The following is a 14,258-nucleotide window of genomic DNA, read 5'->3' as shown; positions in this document are numbered from 1 at the left end:
ACAGTGTAGAGTTATTTCTGCGGCTGGTTTTTAGCGTGTTGAGACTCTTTTTATTGTATAGGGGATTTTAACCTGTAACTCTGGTTGTGTCTGTTTCCATGGAAATAAATGGTGTGTTTAAGGCCAACTTAGTGTCTGAGCCCTGAGCGCTGACCCACTCACTCCCCTTCTACTTGTATGCAAACGCACTTTGAGGTGCAGATTTAGAGCCACCACTTTTAGCGGCTCCACTAACACTGAAGCCTCACACAGGAAGTCATCTCCATGTGCTGTTTATTTACTTTCCGGCTCTTTGAAGCTTCGCTGCCAAATGTGGAGGAAAAGTTTTATGTGCAGCTATCTGCAGCATGTATAAACTGATATTAATCTTTAACAGGGCTGTCAAAACTGAGAGCAAACAAAAGAACTGCTGTATAATGCCGTCCACCCACTCAGTTTAATTGGTCACATGACTGCATCATATGACTAAAATGCATCATTGTTTTCAAAGGGCTCAGTTTCTGCAGTCCAGATTGCAACATAGACCGAGTGAAAGAAAGACGAGCGTGTGAAAAGCGGACGGTTCAGCCTGACCCTTAAACGCCCCACAGAGAGAGACAGCTGTGTGGCCTGGAGCCAGGGAAACATCATGGATGGAGAGTCGTGCTGCTCACAGTTACAGGTGTTTGTTCACTTTCACTTGGTTCTCTCTGCTTTCACTTATTCTTTTATTGTGTTTCTGTGTGAAGCTGTCGTGTCTCCTCTGCAGGTCCAGGATCAAACATCAGGAACAGAAGCAGCTCCATTGATCCCACTCCTCTGATGGCTGATCAATCACTTTGATCTGTTTGATTATTGATCAGTGATGTCAGAGTGGAGTCAGTGTGATGTATGAAATATATCTTAAACTATCATAAACATGTTTTATCATATAAGTCATTTTTCTACATTTTCTTCTACAGATCAGTTTATGTCAGTATGTCCATGAAGGTTCATCCAGGTCATCGTAGTCGAAGGAGCTTGGAAAGAAAAGCGTCTGGACTTCTTTAAGCTGCTTGAAGACGTTTCACCTTCATCTGAGAAGCTTCTTCAATTCTAGGGCTTAAATCTTCAAATGGTGAAGAGTCCCAGATTTAACCCTGTTGGAGTGTCCCCCTAAGATCCCTTCCCACTCACATCCTGGGCCATCTGACCTCAGGAAATCACATGATAGTGTGAGAGACAAGCTCGTAGACAAACAGCTTTTTACACTATAATTACCTGTTTGGGTCCAGTGAGTGTCAATGACAGGAAATCCTCACCTGGTGGTGAGTGAGAGGAACCACAGCAGAGACCTCTGTGTTTAAGAAATGGATGGTTATGGTCGCTGATGCTCTCAGCTCAGTGTTCACACCAGCACACAGAGTGCACAAGCTCCCACTGTGGAGTAGACACTACAGGGACTGAACGCCTGTGGAGCTGTTCACACAGACTGTGTAGTTACAGGAAGCTGCCAGCAGGTGGCAGCACATCACCGCAGCGTCAGCCTGCAACTAAAACCTCTGCAGAGACTCTGACGGGTGTCAAACAGGCAGCAAGTTTGACATAAAAGCTGCTTCAGGATCAAACTCATCAGGATGTGATAATAGGATTATTCCTTTGTGACGTCATAATTAATCATTACTTAACATAAGAAATGCTTTATTTATCTCACAAGTTTGAAAATGAGGCTAAATAAGGTGAAAAACATGTCAGTGTAATATATCAAACATGACAGGAAATGGCTCGGATAATTAACAGTTGGAAAATAATCCTAAAGTCCGTTGAAGCTGGAGATGTTGGAGGGCAGCAGGAGCAGTCAGGGAGATGGTCACCCTAGTTATCCTAACTGGGCGTTTATAAAGTCAGCAAAGAGGCCCAGAAAAGAAGATCAGACACCAGCGAGGGAGGATAAGAAGGACAGACGCAACAACATTGTCATCACAAACACACAAAGCCCAACTTTGTTGGAGCTGAACATGAGAAATCCTCAACACCAAGACTGATCACAAACACACAAAGCCCCGGGTCCACAAACTGTACGTGTCTCATTACAACACAACGTGACCAAACAACTATGTTAATAAGGAGAAAGCTGCTCTGAAGTCATTAGTGACATCACCTCCTCTGTCTCCACCCGCCTGCAGGCCTTCACCTCCTCATTCATCCACAGTCGGCCTCCCTCTGCTCCATCAGCTGACGTCCTCTGTACAACTACCTGCTGTAATCTTTGATTTCTTCTTCTTTGTATCCTGCAAAGCTCAAAATTCACTATAATACAAAGACATTTCAGAAACGCTGCACTGAGTGAAACAACAGCAGTGACCTAAAGGAGTCTCCAGCGTATTCAAATAGATTTTCTGTGAAGCATTAAAAACAAACTTTTGTTTCTCATCCTTTCAGTTTTGTGCTCGTGCTGTTAGTCTGAGAAGCTCCTTGTTTGAAGTCAGCTCAGGATCATAAAGACTTCAAATCTATTTGATGCCTGAGTAACTTACATACGGAGAAACATCTGGATCAAATCCACACTGAATGTTTATATGACACATTTAAAAGAAGTCTGTTGTTCACAGTCGTGCTTGTACAGAGTGCTGACAGCTGACAGGACCTAACAGAAATAATGTGTCTGTGCTGAATGAGACACTAACATAACACATGATGATGTTCATGAGTCTGATGGAAACACTGGTTCTTTCAGTCACTGGTGTCCTCACTCCAGTCCATGTGAGCTGGAACTAATGATTTGATCTTAATTGTGTCAATGTTGTTGGATCTGTTTACATATGTTATTAAAAACAGTTTGATCTAACGTGATCCTTTCATATTTTAATAAGTGTTCATTGTTATTATGGGCTGTAACAGGCTGACTGTGTCACAGAGGATTTCATCCTTTGTCCATCAGGACAGTCAGACAGAAATCTGCTTCCTGTTCCCAGTGTGAGCGTTTGTCAGCCTCACTGATGGAGGACGGCTCTCTCACAGTGTGCAGACATATTTAATTACTGCTAACAGTCACAGTTCATCGCAGCAGCTGTTTAACATGGACGTGAAAGAATCAGAGATCCAACATCTGACCTGGACCCACAGCACTGATCACTGATCACAGAGTCTGTTACACAGACTGACCGTTCTGTGGTCAAACATGAAGGCATCAACGTGACCTCTGACCTTTATCTACAGTGTTTCAGTCTATTTGAACTTTTTACTTTGAGCCTCATGATCACTGTGATAACATGTGATCATTCAGCCCCACGAGTTCATGGCTATACTGGAGGAAATGCATCTTTATTAGAAGGACCAGACCTCAGACCTCACACTTCCTTTCTTCTATTTGTCTGAAAATGAGACGTCAACAGCATCACATTAATGTTTAAAGCTCCCACGTGGTTTACATTTCCTCCATGGAAACAGGAAGTGCTGCTTTTAATTTGAAAACACATTAATGTTTAAAGCTCCCACGTGGTTTACATTTCCTCCATGGAAACAGGAAGTGCTGCTTTTAATTTGAAAACACATTAATGTTTAAAGCTTCCACGTGGTTTACATTTCCTCCATGGAAACAGGAAGTGCTGCTTTTAATTTGAAAACACATTAATGTTTAAAGCTCCCACGTGGTTTACATTTCCTCCATGGAAACAGGAAGTGCTGCTTTTAATTTGAAAACACATTAATGTTTAAAGCTCCCACGTGGTTTACATTTCCTCCATGGAAACAGGAAGTGCTGCTTTTAATTTGAAAACACATTAATGTTTAAAGCTCCCACGTGGTTTACATTTCCTCCATGGAAACAGGAAGTGCTGCTTTTAATTTGAAAACACATTAATGTGTAAAGCTCCCACGTGGTTTACATTTCCTCCATGGAAACAGGAAGTGCTGCTTTTAATTTGAAAACACATTAATGTTTAAAGCTCCCACGTGGTTTACATTTCCTCCATGGAAACAGGAAGTGCTGCTTTTAATTTGAAAACACATTAATGTTTAAAGCTCCCACGTGGTTTACATTTCCTCCATGGAAACAGGAAGTGCTGCTTTTAATTTGAAAACACATTAATGTTTAAAGCTCCCACGTGGTTTACATTTCCTCCATGGAAACAGGAAGTGCTGCTTTTAATTTGAAAACACATTAATGTTTAAAGCTCCCACGTGGTTTACATTTCCTCCATGGAAACAGGAAGTGCTGCTTTTAATTTGAAAACACATTAATGTTTAAAGCTCCCACGTGGTTTACATTTCCTCCATGGACACAGGAAGTGCTGCTTTTAATTTGAAAACACATTAATGTTTAAAGCTTCCACGTGGTTTACATTTCCTCCATGGAAACAGGAAGTGCTGCTTTTAATTTGAAAACACATTAATGTTTAAAGCTTCCACGTGGTTTACATTTCCTCCATGGAAACAGGAAGTGCTGCTTTTAATTTGAAAACACATTAATGTTTAAAGCTTCCATGTGGTTTACATTTCCTCCATGGAAACAGGAAGTGCTGCTTTTAATTTGAAAACACATTTAAGGATGTGGAAAAGTACAAATCCTTCAGCTTTCGTTGGACATGAAGTCGGTAATGTGTCTGTGTGACAGCTGTGGAAGCACAGGAGCAACGTCTGTGGGAAACTCCACAGACTCTGTAACGCTCGGACATGTTTGAAGGAGGTTTTTCACAATAAAATCCAAGATTCAGTTTAAATGAAACGTCGTTCACCTTGTAAGGAAACATTTTGTGGACACGATCGTTGTCCAGCTAACAAAGTTAGTCCAGTGAGAGACGCAGGAGGAGCAGAGGTCAGCTCACTGTGACAGAGGTCAAACAGATGTGACAGGACACACTGGTGTGTTTCATCTCCACACACACACAAACCACAGCAACACTGACTCCACACTCAGCCTCCCAGTGACCGTGAGCTTACCCGTGACACCCTCTGTGGACCCTCTGTGTCATGTGATGGTGATACAGGACGTTTTCCACACCCAGCTCCACACTGAGTCCTGGCTTCAGTGGGTGAGTCCATCCAGCAGAGACGTGGAGACACAAAGAGCTGCTGGACAGTTTCAGGTGTTGAGTTCAGGTTCATGGTTGTCCACTAGAACCTGATGTAGAAGCTGCAGCGAGCACACGATGATGGGGCCGAGGAGCAGCTCTTTACTCACATCTAGTGCTTTGATGTCCTTTTGCTGCTTAATAAAGTTCAGCTTTCTTCTCCTGCAGATGCTTTGACAAGTCGTTTGCTGTCCCCATGACTCAGGACCCAACAACGTCGGTGCAGCACTGACCTGCAGCCGTCTGTCTGAAGGCCTGAAACTCCTCCCACGCTGAGGTGAGCATGGTGACCTTCAGTCAGGGAAACCTGGGATTGTTTCTGTCCAGCTCAGCTGTTGTTGGCTTTGGAAGATGTGGGAACACTGAGTGGAAACATCCACTCTAAGTGGATCTTATTGGATCCCAAACTTTTCCTGATGGGACTGAAAAACATGATTGTAGTAAAGATGAGCTGTGAGTTGTGGTGGATCTCAGTCTGACTGTATTTCATTGTTGTGGAAGTCGCTCACAGATCGACCAATCAGAAGAAGGAATAAGCTCCAGTTTAAAAAGCAGAGCTCTGAGAACACAAGCACACCTTTCATCACTCGTGTCAACAATCTGGAGATGACAAGTTGTTGAGTGAAGCTGCAGCTCTGAGCAGTAATATGCACATTTCTGATTGGCTCTGTCATCTTCTGTATTGATGCATTTTCCTGTTTGTTTTGGATCAGAGTGACATTTGTTCAAATGAGGAGCATCCACAGCGTTTCTTTGTTCTGCTAATACAGCCTGACTGTGTAAATGTAGAAGATGTGCTGACGTATGGCTGTGTGCTGCTCACATACAACACTGTACAGCCATGTTTCTAAGAGCAAACACAGGAAGTGACCTCGCACAGTGTGTGTCAGCGACACAGTAGTGTATCAGTGACTGCTTCATACAAGAAGTTGTTTGGATATTTACATCATTTCATTCACACAACATCTTCAATGATAACATAACAGAGTCTGAATGAAGCTCAGGTGTTGATGCTGCTCACTGATTGGACGCTTGGTTTCAGCTCTGCTCTCAGTCTTTCCTGCACAGGTGAAGGTAGAAAGTGTGACTGGATCTATAGACTGGAAACAGAGAAACATGCTGAACATTTGAAGCTTTGCAGCAGAAATGTTCATGTTACAAATACAGCAGAGCTGATCTGGGATCAGTGTGTTCACACCTGCAGCTACAACAAGGTTTCATGTCTCCACACGTCAGCATGTGAACTTTACTCTGACTCAGTCTGAGCAGTCAGACGCAGATTTTTAAAGTTAACACATCAGCACACACAGAGCTGAGCCCCTCCCACCTGTGCTGAGTTTCAGGTGGAGCCCCGCCTCCTTCCAGGAAGCAGCTCACCTGTGTGTCCGTGTTTAGTGTCCAGGTGTGGAGTGGAGCTTGTTGTTGGTGTGTGAAGAAACTGTCTAAGTTTGCTTTGTTTCCTCCTTTAACAGTTTGTCTTTAGGAACTTTACTGTTTGTTCAGCTCATGTTTGATTTCTTCACACAACAAACTGTGTGTGTTTGTATTTCCGGTCTCTCCATTAAAGTCAGTGTGTAATGTTTTCCTGGCTAACATCAGCTGTGTGCAGCTTAGTTCAGCACAAATCTGCCGCTCCATAGTTCACGGTAACGGACTCACAGCTGGACCAACGAGGCCGAGTGTGTCCGCCACTCTGAGCTACGTTCGTGTTTGTGTACTTGTAGTTTGTACTTTGTGAGTTCACTCAGAGCCCACAGAGGACGCAGCGTACGTGATGACGTCACAGCCCTTTACCTCCTTTACTGTCACTGTGATTAATATTTACACACGAGACACCTGCAGAGCTCTGACGCTATGCTAGCCACACAGCATGCTAACACTAAGCTAACGCTAAGCTAACACTAAGAGTTCTTACAGACACGAGTTAAAAAGCTGCTTTTAGTTTGTGATCAGAATCCAGGACTGAGAGCAGCAGCAGAGCTGATGGATGATGAATTACTGGATGGAAGAAGCTTCTCATTAGCAGTGAATCAGTGTGTGTGCAGTTCTCTGCAAACTCAGCAGGAAGAATTAGTGTGAAGCTTTAACTCTGCTGATCCTCTTTGAATCATGGATCAGCTGAAATGTTTAAAATGTTGTTCATAGTGATTGTTCGGTCGCGAACGAAATGGCTCTTAGAGTCTAGGTCTTTGACGTGAACGACGCGAGCCGGCTTCTTATCACAAGCCGTTTTTTTTTTTTTTTTTCTTTCTCTCACACTCTCTCTCGCACTTTTTTTCCGCTTCACTCTGCGAGCCTTGTGCTTTACACTGGGCAGAGGGGGGAGGGGCGGTAGTTACACTCAGTAGCACAGAAACAGAACAGGAGGGAGAGAGAGAGAAAGAGAGCGAGGGACAACGTCACAAAGGTATAGTAATCATCCACAACTATTTTCAGTTGCAGATGATAAAGGATTCAGAAAGTTTATTCATGCAGGTCCATATGACAGAGAATATGCATCTTCTTTTTGTTTTCATATTTTAATTTATATTTAATTGTGTTGTGGTTTGCAGTGTTTTGTGTTGTTTCACTTTAAATTTGTAAAAGGAAAAAGCCCCTACAGACAAAACAGGTACAAACTTCAAAATACATAAAAAACACGTAAAAACACGTACAAACTCCAAAACACGTAAAAACACGTACAAACTCCAAAACATGTAAAAACACGTGGAAACTCCAATACACGTACAAAAGACAACAGAAGTGCTCCAGGATGCTAGGGCGCAGTGTTGAGCTTTTGTTACCTAGTGGCTACACAAGCCAGGAAGTATCAACGACCGGATTTGGTGTGTGGTAGTAACAGGTAAAAGAACTTTTTTAAAAAAAAATTTTATTTGACTATATATGAATGCTTGTGTATAAATACACAAACAATACACACATGCTTTCATGCTTTCAATTGTGTAATTTAAGTGATCTAGTAGCTCTGCTTTGGAAGTTCAGTTCATGCTAGAAATGTGTTTTGGAGTTTGTACGTGCTTTGTCTCTAGGGGCCACCGCATATATTTATATATAAACATATATAAATAAAACCACTTTTTTTTTTACGTTAGTAATTCCTTTTCTGCATAATTTTATATTATTGTTAATAATAAATTAATTAAAGCAACAAAACAACCTGAAGAGCCGGTTCGGTTCGGAGCTGAAAGAGCCGGAAATCCCATCACTAGTTGTTCACACGTGTTGAACTGACTGAAGCTTCCAGTCACAGTGAATCAGTGTGTGTCAGTGAATGCATCGTGTGTGCTTCAGGCTCCATCTAGTGGACTGATAGTAGAGCAGCTGATGGCAGCTTCCTCTGCCTCACACTGCTGTCTGACTGCATTCAGCTGACACTGAGATGAAGCAGGAAAGAAGCAGCTGATATTTGGACAGCACACATGATGGAAAGGAGGATTTCAGTTGATGTGCACATGAATGATTTGTGTTTCCTCTGCAGGTGAAGGTAGAAAGTGTGTGTGAGCTGATGTGAATTGAGCAGCATGGATCAGTGTGAGGACAGAGAGGAGGGAGTCCCTCCCTCTAAAAGCACTCTGTGTGGGGAACATGAGAGCCAGACCAAAGCTCAGAGGTGAGATGACCATCTCTAACTGTCCATGACTCTTCTCCATGTCACAGCTCAGCACTCACATCACTGCTCCATCATTATTCACAGGAACCAGCCTGGACCTCCACCCAGCTCTGTGTCCTTACAGAGTGACGGGTCTAAAGATGATGGTATTGACTTTAAATCAGGCGTGTGTCGTCCTGCAGAGAGGTAATGTGTGTGTAAATGTTGTTGTGTGTTTGTGAATAAATCCTCCATCATGTTTAATGTCAGCTCTGTTTCACACACATGTTCATATGTGCAGCGCTGTGTGTTGGAGTGTTTCCACAAACACAGCAGATACTCAGAGCGCGTCCGTCCGTCCGTCCGTCCGTCGGTCGTTCCTCCACAGAGTGGAGCAGCAGAGCTCAGAGGTTCCCAGTGGTCAGTCTGCCCAGCAGCATCAAACACAGCTGGACTCCATATTTATGGTCTGTACATGTACAACAACTACTTTTATTATTATTAATAATACATTTATTTATAGGTCCCTTTCAGAACACCAAGGACTCTGTGGACTAAATGTCCAAAAGAAACAAACTTTGAAATCAGACGGTGCAAATGTGATCACAGGCAATGTTCCCTCTAAGCTGCACGTGTGCAATTGTGCACTGCTGGCACGTCTCTGTGCACAGAAAATCTGCGTTGCACACAAAAAAAATTCACCTGAATTGAAATTAAAGTAAATACGTTAACAATTCTGTTTTGCAGTGTTAGTCAGTGACTGGCTGCTCCAGCCAATGATGCGATTCACATTTGTATATACGCAGCTAATCACTCTTCACTCTTCGCAATATAGTACGCTGGTCTAAACAGATTTTTCAGGTTTATTTTTAGTTTGCTATTTGCAATTGGTGTTTGTTCTGGGGAAGATATTGCAGACTGAGCAATAATGCAATTCTTGCATTTCTCATGGGTTCTAATGGGGGCCTTTCTTAAAATTACTGGTCCCAGTAACAAAGGCGCTTGTTGACTCAGAAATCGAGGGAAAACCAACAACACACCCAACAGAACATTATGTTATTTACACGAGTGCACATAAGTGGTCCGCATGTGCGCATTCGCTGTCAAAATAAAAGACGCGCACCAGATAAGAAGTTGCAGCGCACGTTTGCGTCCATATAAAAGGCTGTTTTTGTCCACTAGAGTGGGATTTTCACGGCACATTCTGCACCACATCTCTGTGCGTTCATCATTTGTTTGAAGCCAGCTCACCTCCTGCAACCACTTTTCCAAGAATACGCTTCTTTTGTGGTTCGGACTCCTTCTGACATTTCTTTGGAGGTGGAGGAACACCAAAGTAATTGCTTAAAGGAGCTTCTTCGACATCTTTAAGAGTTCTAAACAAATGTCTGTCCTCCTCCAGAAAATCTTATGTACGCAAACACGCGTTGCAACTTCTTATCTTGTGCGCGTTTTTTATTTTGACAGCGAATGCGCACCTGCGGACCACTTATGTGCAGCCCTGGTTATTTAGCTCGTCATATTGCAGCCACAGAAATTCTTTTGTCCATGAAACCATAAAGCTGCACTTTCTTTTTGCCTTATAGTCTGATTTGTCATAACTTTTCCGTTTTGTGGTAAGCTTTTCTTTGGCTGTCACTTCTTCACCCTGACCTGTCTTATTTGGCTCAGCAGAACTAAAATATATATCCTGCTGCTTTTACACACGCATTCACATAACGCTCAGCGATTCTCTGCGATCAACCTCTCACATGTTTAAGCTGCGGGAGATTTCACTTGTCATGTTTGCATAGTAAGCTAACGATTGATAAGACTATGTCAGAGGAATTGGTGCGCAAATGATCGTGACTCACAATCAGTGCTGTCGCTCTCTATACACAGGTTGCGCGATTGCAAAGTGAAAGCAAAAAACAAGCGCAAATTCACACGCGATTTCAGTATGTCACATATTGACAGTGGCTCACCGATGCCAATGACATAATTACTCAGCTACATTTCCGAATGAATGCAAAAGCATTGACATATATTTTTCCTATGACAGCCCGACGGGCAGGGCAGAGATAGATTTTGGTAGCCCGACTGGAAAAATCGCTAGCCCCGGGACGTCGGGCTAGCGATTTTGCAAGCCCTGCACATTAATGACAACGTGTACAACCATTGGAGTTGGTTTGGTTGTTTGTTTTTCTTCCTGAATAATATCGTTGTTTATATTTACTGCAGGAAGAAATGGTAAAAACAGCGTTTTATAAGGAAAGCACTCTCCACCTGTGAGTAAAGATGAAACCAAAACACCCCCCACCCTTTCCTATTGGTCGAAAAAAGTACCATGTCGACCAATCAAAACAGGGCATTTAGTTGTTTAGGAAGGGGGAAGTTTTAGGAGTGACGGCGTGTTTTGAGGTGTGAGAGATTTGTGACGTTTAGCGCAAATCTTGTGTAGTCAGTGTGTAGTTAGTGTGTAGTTAGTGTGTAGTGTAGTCAATAGTGTTGTTGTGTGTCAGAACAATGAGGCGACTGCTGAATGTTACAGGTGTTACAGCAGTGACACATCTGCTGCTGTCAGGCCTGCAGGTATCAGGCTGTTGTTCTCCTTCATCTCATAGTGGACACAAATTATTTTTGGAGTGGCACAAATAATTTGTGTGGCATCAGATTTGATGCAGAACAGCTGATTGTTCTGTAAATAGTTTGTTTAAAAAACGCATTGGCTGCATTTTTAGGTAAACAGCTGCAAAAAACTATGTTTGCATAACTCAGTTACTTTTTTGAAGAAGTAACTATATAATTAATTGCCCAACATTGGTCATTATTTACTGTATTTTGCATCCAGAGTTACAGGACTCTCTCCCAGACCACAGACTCATAATACAAGTCAGAGCTTAATAATAAATAAATAAAATAAATAAAGTTGTGTTTTCAAAATTGGAGTTCAAGTTATTTTTACTTCCAATAGTGTTAACATGCTATCAGATCCAATCAGATCCAAATGTGTTGTTCACAGTGAGTGGGATCAGTTATAGTGATAGTTCAGCTCTGAACACCAGTGAAATGTTTCTCCCACTTAAATCACTGCACTCATATGAACAGAATCAACGTTGTGGAGAATGTCTCAGTTAATCAGATGAGGTCAAACTTATAATTGGTGAAGAGCTCGTGGATGATATGCTCCTTGATCGTAAAGAAGTGGATGTTGTGGAGACTGAAGTTCAGAGTGGTGGGTCATTCATAAAGTATTCTGTTCCAGCTGCTGGAGGACAACATCATCACTTTTGTGAAGAATGAGCTGAAGAAGATCCAGAAGGCTCTGAATCCAAATAAGCCCCAGTGCTTGGAGTTTCAGAGGGAGGATGATGAGCAGAGGAGCAGCAGAGAGGCATTTGTGAAGATCACAGTGGACTTCCTGAGGAGAATGAAGCAGGAGGAGCTGGCTGACCGTCTGCAGAGACGTAAGAGGATTTATCTAAAGATTTAAGCTGCTGGATAAATGAGAGACTTGTGACACCAGTGTGTTAAGTCATTTCTCAGTGGGTCAGAAATTGTCATCAGCATTTTGTAAAATATGATTGTTAAAGTTGTATTTTTATTATTATTATTCAGAACTTCCAGCTGCAGTTTGTCATCGTAACCTTAAATCTGCTCTGAAGAAGAAGTTCCAGTGTGTGTTTGAGGGGATCGCTAAAGCAGGAAACCCAACCCTTCTGAATCAGATCTACACAGAGCTCTACATCACAGAGGGAGGGACTGCAGAGGTCAATGAGGAACATGAGGTCAGACAGATTGAAACAGCATCCAGGAAACCACACAGACCAGAAACAACAATCAGACAAGAAGACATCTTTAAAGCCTCACCTGCAAGAGACGAACCAATCAGAACAGTGCTGACAAAGGGAGTGGCTGGCATTGGGAAAACAGTCTTAACACAGAAATACAGCCTGGACTGGGCTGAAGACAAAGCCAACCAGGACATCCAGTTCATGTTTCCATTCACTTTCAGAGAGCTGAATGTGCTGAAAGAGGAAAAGTTCAGCTTGGTGGGACTTGTTCATCACTTCTTTACTGAAACCAAAGAAGCAGGAATCTGCAGCTTTGAAGACTTCCAGGTTGTGTTCATCTTTGATGGTCTGGATGAGTGTCGACTTCCTCTGGACTTCCACAAAACTACAATCCTAACTGACCCTAGAAAGTCCACCTCAGTGGATGTGCTGCTGACAAACCTCATCAGGGGGAAACTGCTTCCCTCTGCTCGCCTCTGGATAACCACACGACCTGCAGCAGCCAATCAGATCCCTCCTGACTGTGTTGGCATGGTGACAGAGGACAGAGGGTTCACTGACCCACAGAAGGAGGAGTACTTCAGGAAGAGATTCAGAGATGAGGAGCAGGCCAGCAGGATCATCTCCCACATCAAGACATCACGAAGCCTCCACATCATGTGCCACATCCCAGTCTTCTGCTGGATCACTGCTACAGTTCTGGAGGATGTGCTGGAAACCAGAGAGGGAGGACAGCTGCCCAAGTCCCTGACTGAGATGTACATCCACTTCCTGGTGGTTCAGGCCAAAGTGAAGAAGGTCAAGTATGATGGAGGAGCTGAGACAGATCCACACTGGAGTCCAGAGAGCAGGAAGATGATGGAGTCTCTGGGAAAACTGGCTTTTGATCAGCTGCAGAAAGGAAACCTGATCTTCTATGAACCAGACCTGACAGAGTGTGGCATCGATATCAGAGCAGCCTCAGTGTACTCAGGAGTGTTCACACAGATCTTTAAAGAGGAGAGAGGACTGTACCAGGACAAGGTGTTCTGCTTCATCCATCTGAGTGTTCAGGAGTTTCTGGCTGCTCTTCATGTCCATCTGACCTTCATCAACTCTGACCTCAATCTGCTGGAAGAACAACAAACAACCTACTGGTGGTTTAAGTTTATTAGCAAACCAAACCTACAATCTCTCCACCAGAGTGCTGTGAACAAGGCCTTACAGAGTCCAAATGGACACCTGGACTTGTTCCTCCGCTTCCTCCTGGGTCTTTCCCTGCAGACCAATCAGAGTCTCCTACGAGGTCTGCTGACACAGACAGGAAGTAGCTCACAGACCAATCAGACTCTCTTACGAGGTCTGCTGACACAGACAGGAAGTAGCTCACAGACCAATCAGGAAACAGTCGAGTACATCAAGGAGAAGCTCAGTGAGAATCTGTCTGCAGAGAAAAGCATCAATCTGATCCACTGTCTGAATGAACTGAATGATCGTTCTCTAGTGGAGGAGATCCAACAGTCCCTGAGATCAGGAAGTCTCTCCACAGATAAACTGTCTCCTGCTCAGTGGTCAGCTCTGGTCTTCATCTTACTGTCATCAGAAGAAGATCTGGATGTGTTTGACCTGAAGAAATACTCTGCTTCAGAGGAGGCTCTTCTGAGGCTGCTGCCAGTAGTCAAAGCCTCCAACAAAGCTCTGTAAGTAAACATGAACTCATCACTTCATTCTTAAAATCATGGGAAATAAATCAGAGGTCCTCAGTTCAAAGATCACTGCCTTTTTAAGAAAATTTCAAAAATAGTCACTTAGTCAAATAAGATACTTTAAATATTTCACTCCAGCAGGACATGTCAGCATTTCTGAAATATTTTTGTCTTTAACTCT

The 14,258-nt window shown here is 43.1% G+C and overlaps 1 protein-coding gene across 8 annotated transcripts in view; it reads left to right on the top strand.

Moving 5' to 3' along the window:
• LOC118453432 (protein NLRC3-like) overlaps nt 1-14,258 on the top strand; it is an 815,502-nt gene that overhangs the window by 65,378 nt on the left and 735,866 nt on the right. For 2 of the 8 annotated variants that reach the window (XM_087837978.1, XM_087837983.1), the window contains exons 1-6: nt 8,508-8,640; nt 8,725-8,826; nt 9,008-9,086; nt 11,864-12,065; nt 12,217-13,677; nt 13,732-14,071. The exons of 1 other annotated variant lie outside the window; for it this stretch is intronic. In XM_087837978.1, coding sequence (XP_087694104.1) covers nt 8,552-8,640; nt 8,725-8,826; nt 9,008-9,086; nt 11,864-12,065; nt 12,217-13,677; nt 13,732-14,071 — 2,273 coding nt within the window. In that variant the 5' untranslated portion in view covers nt 8,508-8,551. Of the gene's footprint in view, nt 1-8,507; nt 8,641-8,724; nt 8,827-9,007; nt 9,087-11,863; nt 12,066-12,108; nt 12,133-12,216; nt 14,072-14,258 lie in introns of those variants that run through there. 5 more of the 8 variants (XM_087837982.1, XM_087837973.1, XM_087837988.1 and 2 more) reach the window with 5 other exon arrangements.

Source organism: Neolamprologus brichardi, chromosome 3 (assembly GCF_056152115.1).
Source record: "Neolamprologus brichardi isolate AB-2024 chromosome 3, ASM5615211v1, whole genome shotgun sequence".
In the NCBI taxonomy this organism is placed as follows: Eukaryota; Metazoa; Chordata; class Actinopteri; order Cichliformes; family Cichlidae; genus Neolamprologus; species Neolamprologus brichardi.
This window is presented reverse-complemented; position numbering and strand designations above follow the sequence as displayed.